The 7,112-nt window shown below is 45.2% G+C and overlaps 1 protein-coding gene across 4 annotated transcripts in view; it reads left to right on the top strand.

Annotated features, from left to right (window-relative positions):
* The window catches only part of LOC102308279 (integrin alpha-3), a 39,002-nt gene that overhangs the window by 7,294 nt on the left and 24,596 nt on the right, over window positions 1-7,112 (top strand). For all 4 annotated transcript variants that reach the window (XM_042215725.1, XM_042215727.1, XM_042215726.1 and 1 more), the window contains exons 12-22: window positions 330-466; window positions 1,219-1,362; window positions 1,438-1,535; window positions 2,797-2,965; window positions 3,970-4,056; window positions 4,161-4,240; window positions 4,315-4,392; window positions 5,452-5,554; window positions 5,625-5,801; window positions 5,945-6,067; window positions 6,286-6,396. In XM_042215725.1, the coding sequence (XP_042071659.1) occupies window positions 330-466; window positions 1,219-1,362; window positions 1,438-1,535; window positions 2,797-2,965; window positions 3,970-4,056; window positions 4,161-4,240; window positions 4,315-4,392; window positions 5,452-5,554; window positions 5,625-5,801; window positions 5,945-6,067; window positions 6,286-6,396 (1,307 nt within the window). The remainder of the gene's footprint in view (window positions 1-329; window positions 467-1,218; window positions 1,363-1,437; window positions 1,536-2,796; window positions 2,966-3,969; window positions 4,057-4,160; window positions 4,241-4,314; window positions 4,393-5,451; window positions 5,555-5,624; window positions 5,802-5,944; window positions 6,068-6,285; window positions 6,397-7,112) is intronic.

Below are 7,112 nucleotides of genomic sequence, written 5' to 3'. Positions count from 1 at the left end.
GGGAACTCAGAACTGGATTGAAAGAGGATGCCAATGTTCACATTTTGGACAGAGAGGACAGATGGTTTGAAAGAGGAGTGAAAGAAGCATTTATGTCCACTGTGAGCGACCATCTTTGAACAGAGGCGGGGCTTACAACACCAACTGTCTGCCATCTATAATCCAGTTTTGAGTTCCCTTCCCAGACGCCTTAATGCCCACCCACATCCTGGACTCTATTGGTGTCTGTCACATGTCAGGGTTAAGGAACAACAAATAAATCACATCACAACCTGTGATTATCTTACGCCTGTGTGTTTTATATTTGAACCCTTATCTTTGTGTCACAGCCATCCTCTTCACACTGACAGCTGACATCACTAGTGTCAAGCCCCGCCTCAATTTTCGTGACAACGGGCAGAGCGTGTACTCTGATTACCTGTCGATGCCGCTGGAGGAGTGCAGGACGCTGAGAGTGGGACTGCAGGTGAGACAAACACAGGCATAGCACCCCCTACAGGCTGCTGAAATCTGACAAGCACGTCCACTGACACAAAACATTTAGTGTCGATGTGAGCGGCGAGTGTCGGAGCTGTGTCACGGTTTATTTAAGACTAGCTCACTCTGAGAATCGTCCCAAACCAGCACACCACATAACGAGAGCAAAGACCAAACGTGGTCCTCCAGTTCTGCATGAAAAAACTTAAATTATATTTTTTCCTTTAATTAGAGTCAGATGAAGGAAGTTCTGCTGTGTGAGATATAATGAACTGATTCTGATGATCAAAGTCATGATGACTTTCTGCCGCCATGTTATTCATGCGGCTGCTGACAGACTCCACATCCTGCTTCTCAGCCACAGCTCAACAGGAAAACCACAGCGAGCATCTGAGGTGGTGTGTAGGCAGGTGAAATCTCTGCAGGTCGAAGCAAAAGTCACGTTCGTTCATGTCTTCGGTTTGTGTTTCTGATCGCGTTCGCTCGGCTCTCGTCCTGTTTTCACTCTGTGATTCTGTTTCAGTCTGTCAGCGAGCCTGCTGTTTCTCATGCTTTCAGTCCACTGACTCGTGTTTACTTCACATTCCTGCTGATCACCACCTGCTTTCAGCCTGATTTCCTCAGCTCCAAGTGGCCAGTTCACATCAGTCCGGCTGGACAGATCCTGCAAAGAAGCTCCTGCAGTCCACGTCATGTTGGCACTGAGCTGATGTTCAGTTTCTGTGTTCTTATGTTCTGAAGAGTGTAATCAGAGACAAAGTGGAGCCTCTGGTGTTCTCCTTGAATGCCTCCTTGTACGAGAAGTTTCCCAAGAAAAAAAAGAACGTGCAGGACCTGAAACGCCTCCCGGTGCTGAGTGAGACCCCCCAACCCATCAGAACCCAGGTCAGAACCCATCAGAACCTTTTTATAGAAAAGCCAAACTCTGCTGGTCTGACCGATGCTGTCCTTGTCCCTCAGATCCACATCCAGAAGGACTGTGGTTCTGATAACCGCTGCCACAGCAACCTGCAGATGACAGCTCGGTTCACCGATGAGAGCCAGAAAGCTTTCCCCGAGTGAGTGAACAGAACACACACTGCTCAGCCCAGAGTCCAAAAAAGATGGTTGGACAGAAACACTCAGCAGGAAGCATGAGGTCATGTGATAAGAAGCCAATTTAAAGGCATGATGAAGCAGATAAGAAGCTCTGTACTTCACTGGGGTTAAAATCTTTGTTATTATTTATCATTATTTATTATCTCATTTATATTTGTATACCCAGAAATCCACTACACTTGAAAAAGAAAATGAAGCAACTACACGTCTGAGACTAATCATTGTTACAGCTGTACACTCCATGATTCAGCAGCTTCAGACCCTCCTTTAGCAGCAATAAGTTGTTGTGATTGATTTGACCAAACAGCATGTTATTAATTTGCATGAATTTGTTGTCGTTGATGGTGGAGCCAATGAGAATCCATAAGGAATAGAATTGATAAGTGATATCAATAATGAAATCGAAATCGCTAAATTCTTATCAGTTCCCATACCTGGGCGCACCATGTGAACATCAGTTTCTATCATCGAGTGTTGTCTTGTGACTACACTCGATGCTCCAGTGGATACATCTCTGTGGAGCGAATCACTGGAAGCCCCGCTGTTTCCTCCTCCTCAGAGTCAGCATTAAACAGCCTCACTCACCCCGGGTCACCACTGACGATGTCAGTAATGTCAGTAACGGTCATTGGTGCATCCCAACACAAACCCAGGCAGTATTCTTTTATTTTATTAAATAACTTAAAAAATGACTGACTGAAGCTTTAAATATCCATCTTCTACAGTATATCAGCTAACGCTAATGCTGAGTTATTTTCATTTGAATGATATGAAATTGTGTCCAGTGTCACAGCGCTGCCACGGGTTTCTAACACTTCAGTCTGGCACTACCACCATCTCTGCCAGTGCCCCCTCTCCTGGATGGGTCAGGGGACTGACATTGTCCTGCTGGGCAGTTGAGGGCCACTGTAACATGTGTTAGTGTTTCACAGTGTTTTAATTACAAGGTGCCTTTCAGGCAGATATGCCGACTAGCTCAGAATTTTCCTTTTACCACCACCTAACTAACTGTTAGGTACTGAGATATACTGAAAAACAAAATTCAAATATTTCACTTTTAACAGAAACTGTACAAACATTAAGAATAAACAATAACAGACAAAAGAACAGAAGACTGGCTTAGAGTCTGTGAGTTACAACATGGTTAGAGTCTGTCAGGTGATTATTAACTAAGACAGCTGCTGAGGTTCGGCCGATGTTTGTGTTCTTGTGTGTTTTAAGGCTTGAGGGTACTCAGGTGATGTACTTCAACTCCACCATCAAGAGGCTGTTTCTGGAGGTTAACATCAGCAATACACCATCAACAGGTCAACCAGCAGAGGATGCTCACAACACCATTCTGAGCATCAGCATCCCACCATCACTTATCTACTCTGGAGTAGAGACAAAGGTAGGGCAGAGCTCAGACCATCTAAAGTGGAACACCACGGTGACTTTCTTAGAGCAGCTGTAGGTATTACAGGTACTGCACTGCAGTGGTTTGTATCATATCTATCTAATAGACTCCAGTTTGTGCATGTAAATGGAGAGTCCTCTTCACACACTGAGGTTAATTATGGAGTTCCACAGGGTTCAGTGCTAGGACCAATTCTGTTTACATTATACATGCTTCCCTTAGGCAGCATCATTAGAAGACATAGCATACATTTACACTGCTATGCTGATGACACCCAGCTCTATCTGTCCATGAAGCCAGATAACACACACCAATGAGTTAAACTGCAGGAATGTCTTAAAGACATAAAGACCTGGATGGCCGCTAACTTTCTGCTTCTTAATTCAGATCAAACTGAGGTTATTGTACTCGGCCCTGAAAAGCTTAGAAATATGGTATCTAAGCAGATTCTTACTCTGGATGGCATTCTTCCTTAATTCAGATCAAACTGAGGTTATTGTACTCGGCCCTGAAAATCTTAGAAATATGGTATCTAACCAGATTCTTACCCTGGATGGCATTACCTTGGCCTCCAGTAACACTGTGAGGAACCTTGGAGTCATTTTTGACCAGGACATGTCCTTCAACGCACATATTAAACAAATATGTAAGACTGCTTTCTTCCATTTGTGCAACATCTCTAAAGTTAGAAATATCCTGTCTCAGAGTGACGCTGAAAAACTAGTTCATGCATTTATTACTTCCAGGCTGGACGACTGTAATTCATTATTATCAGGAAGTCCTAAAAACTCCCTGAAAAGCCTTCAGCTGATCCAAAATGCTGCAGCAAGAGTCCTGACAGGGACTAGAAAGAGAGAGCAGATTTCTCCTGTTTTGGCTTCCTGTTAAATCCAGAATTCAAAATCCTGCTCCTCACATACAAGGTCTTAAATAATCAGGCCCCATCTTATCTTAATGACCTTGTAGTACCATATCACCCCTTTTTCTTTGTGTTTCAGGGTGATGCCTCGGCAGTGGTGGAGTGCTCTGTGGAGGGGACCTCTCTTCAGTGTGAGCTCGGGAACCCTTTCAGAAGCAACAACAAGGTAGGGAATATCACTGCTGACCCAGGGCACTAGCATTGCTGCTGTCTGTACTACAGTAACTCTGCTGAGCTCTTTCTGATGTATTGTCTCTTCCTGTGTTTCAGGTTCAGGTTCTGATCAAATTTCAGCCATCTGAGATCAGTTTGGACACACGCGAGATCCAGTCTGTGCTGCAGCTATCCACGTACGGCCTTCACCACACGCCGCTTTCTCTGTGTTTGTTGGAGGTTACTGAGTGGCATTTCTGTGTGTCTTCAGGCTCAGTGAACAGCCGGATCTGTCCCCGATCTCCGTCTTCATGGTGGTGGAGTATTTGCTGCAGGCATCACTCAGTTTGTAAGTACAGATCAGGTGCACATCAGGTGGCCCGTCTGAGCTTTAAGCTCACAGCCAGGGAGGACGAAGAATCTGAGTTACGACTCTTTGTTGTGAAATGAATCCAGACTGACAAGGACAGTAACCCTGCCCCAATGTGAGCCGACACAGAACAAACCGAAGCACAGTGGAAACGTTGACCTCAGCTCACAGCGTCAAAATTAATAAAAAAAATGATGAACATCAGCACATAGATAACAGACAGTATCAATAAACACATGCCTTACATCCATGTAAATGCTGAATAGACTGGTTCTATACTCAAAGTGCTTTATTTAACTTGCATCATTCATGCAAACACTTGAGTGTGCTCTAGCTCACATTCACACATATTCATATTCAGATGGAGCATCTTCAGAGCAAGTTGATGATGATGAAGCCTTTGTTTGTCACTTGCATTTCCCGCAGTGAAATTGGACTCCTTGTACATACATTACACAATGGGGATGGTACCTTGCTCAGGTGTACCTGAGGGTAGCTGTTCGGTAGATTCAAACTCCCAGCCTTCCGGTCACGGGGCGACCACGCTACCTACTGAGCTATCCCTATGCCTTCACACCGTAACACCGTGAAAAGACATGACAAGCAATAGGGGTGGGTAAATAGGGTAAGAGTGACCCGGTGTAGACGGCAGCATCTCTGCCCTGGTCCAGTTGTGTCTGCGTGTGTGTTCAACAGAGAGTGTCCTCTAGCCGACGCAGGTGGCCTTGAAGGGCAGCGAGTCATTAAGTTGGAGTTAGTATCTTGCCCAAGGCAGTCAGGGATCAAACCACTAACCTTCCAGTTAGTAGGTGACCTATCTTGTGAGCTACAGACACCCTGTACTTATATGGTTAATGGGGGACAAGGAAGTGAGGCAGGTATGAAGAGGATGAAGAGTGCAACACACTGCACTCGGGAGTGCTGGACAGGTGAAAAGAAGGGCCACAGTGGTCCACAGAAACGCTCAAACACGGAGCCACACTTCTGAGTATTTTAAATGGAAAAGGCGTGGTAACCTTTCATCTGGTACCTCGACAGAATTTCAACGTCAGGCCCCGCCTCCTTCAGTGGTCATGTGATCGGTGAGGTGGCAATGAAGAAGACAGAGGACATCGGCAGCCTGCTGGTCTTGACCTTCCAGGTTAGTCTGAAAACATTTACAGTTCTGCGTGACCCTCACCAGGTCAGGTGTGAACGGTATTCTCCATCAGGTGCATGTCCAGGGAAAGCCGCTGAGCCACCTGGGCACCCTGGAGGTGGAGTTTGATTGGCCGATGGAAGCCACCAATGGGAAGTGGCTGCTGTACCTCACAGAGATCCAAATAAACGGTACTTCAGAGCCTCGCTGCTCTCCACCCGGCAACATCATTAATCCTCTCAACCTCACGGTAACCACAGCAACATCAGCCTCATACACTCCTTTCAAAATAAAAGTCGTTCTTCTTTAGAATAAAGGCCAATTAAAACTGAACTGTTTACCGAATATTTTAAACTTGTCTCTGAAAGTTAGCCTGTCTTCCTGTTGGTTCAGCTGTCAAAAGAGGACAAGAAGAAGATGAAGAGGAATCTGGATGAAGTAAACGAGGAAGAGGAGCAGACTGACAGAACTCCAACTGTCCTCCATCTTCAGAGAAAGAAGAAGCGCTACAGTCTGGTACAGACACAAGCACAGGGACACACTGTTTCTACAAGCTTGTTGACAATCTTGGAGGACAGGACAGTTTTAAATGTGGGGACATTTAGGAGAGAGGACAATTTGAGGAACATTTTGACATGTTTTAGAAAACTGAGGGCTTCTGAAGAACATGAGGACATTTTTATGAGGACGTCCACAGTTGTGTTTCAAAGTAACCACAGTAAACCGTGTTGCAGGACTGTGTCCGCGGAGCGAGGTGTGTGAAGTTCGTCTGTCCTCTCATCAGCATGAACAACTCGGCGACTCTGACCATCAAAGCCCGACTGTGGAACTCCACCATGATCGAGGTAAAAGGGCAGCCCCAGTCTTATACCCTCATTTAATGCTCACTTTCATTCTTCTGGTTCACTTCCTGCCAGTTTAAAATGCAAGCATGCAAACATTTACCAGCTAAAGAAGCAAACGGAGACCAATGTTGGTCAAGTTACTTGAAAAAAGTAATCAGTAACTAATTACTGATTACTTCCCCAAAAAAGCAATCCCATTAGTTTACTGATTACTTATTTTCAAAAGTAATTAATTACTTAGTTACTTTTTAAAAACATGATTTACAACCTGAACAGGTGATAAAGCGATAGATCTTTCAGCCCAATTCTACTTTTTCTGCATAATTTCTTCTTCCGGCGCCCCCCGTGTGCGGCAGCCTGTTACAGCAGCTCTTCTCATTCTGAGTTTCTTTCTTTCTTATCTTTTCTTCTCGTAATTTTTTATAACTAACGTATCAGTAATTAGACTCTGCAACCATGTTCTACCGTTTTGTGCTAGTTCTGGTCGTTTTTCTTAGTTTATTTCTACTTTTTTCACGCGTGTCTGGGGACCCAGAGCAGGGATCCTTTGTTTACAGTAAGGATCAGCTGTTAGCGCTGCGTCCCGCAGCGGTACTGCCGACGGATAGACCCGACATTCCCAGCGAGCTGAGGAGGAAAAGACGGGGGTGTCGTGCTGGGAAGGAGCGCCGTCGCCCGAGAAGGAGACGTTATCGACCATCTCTTCCTTCTGTAAT

Source organism: Haplochromis burtoni, unplaced genomic scaffold (genome assembly GCF_018398535.1).
Source record: "Haplochromis burtoni strain Fernald_Lab_line unplaced genomic scaffold, NCSU_Asbu1 Contig_806, whole genome shotgun sequence".
Classification (NCBI taxonomy): Eukaryota; Metazoa; Chordata; class Actinopteri; order Cichliformes; family Cichlidae; genus Haplochromis; species Haplochromis burtoni.
The sequence above is the reverse complement of the archived record's forward strand: the minus strand, read 5'-3'. Positions and strand labels throughout refer to the sequence as shown.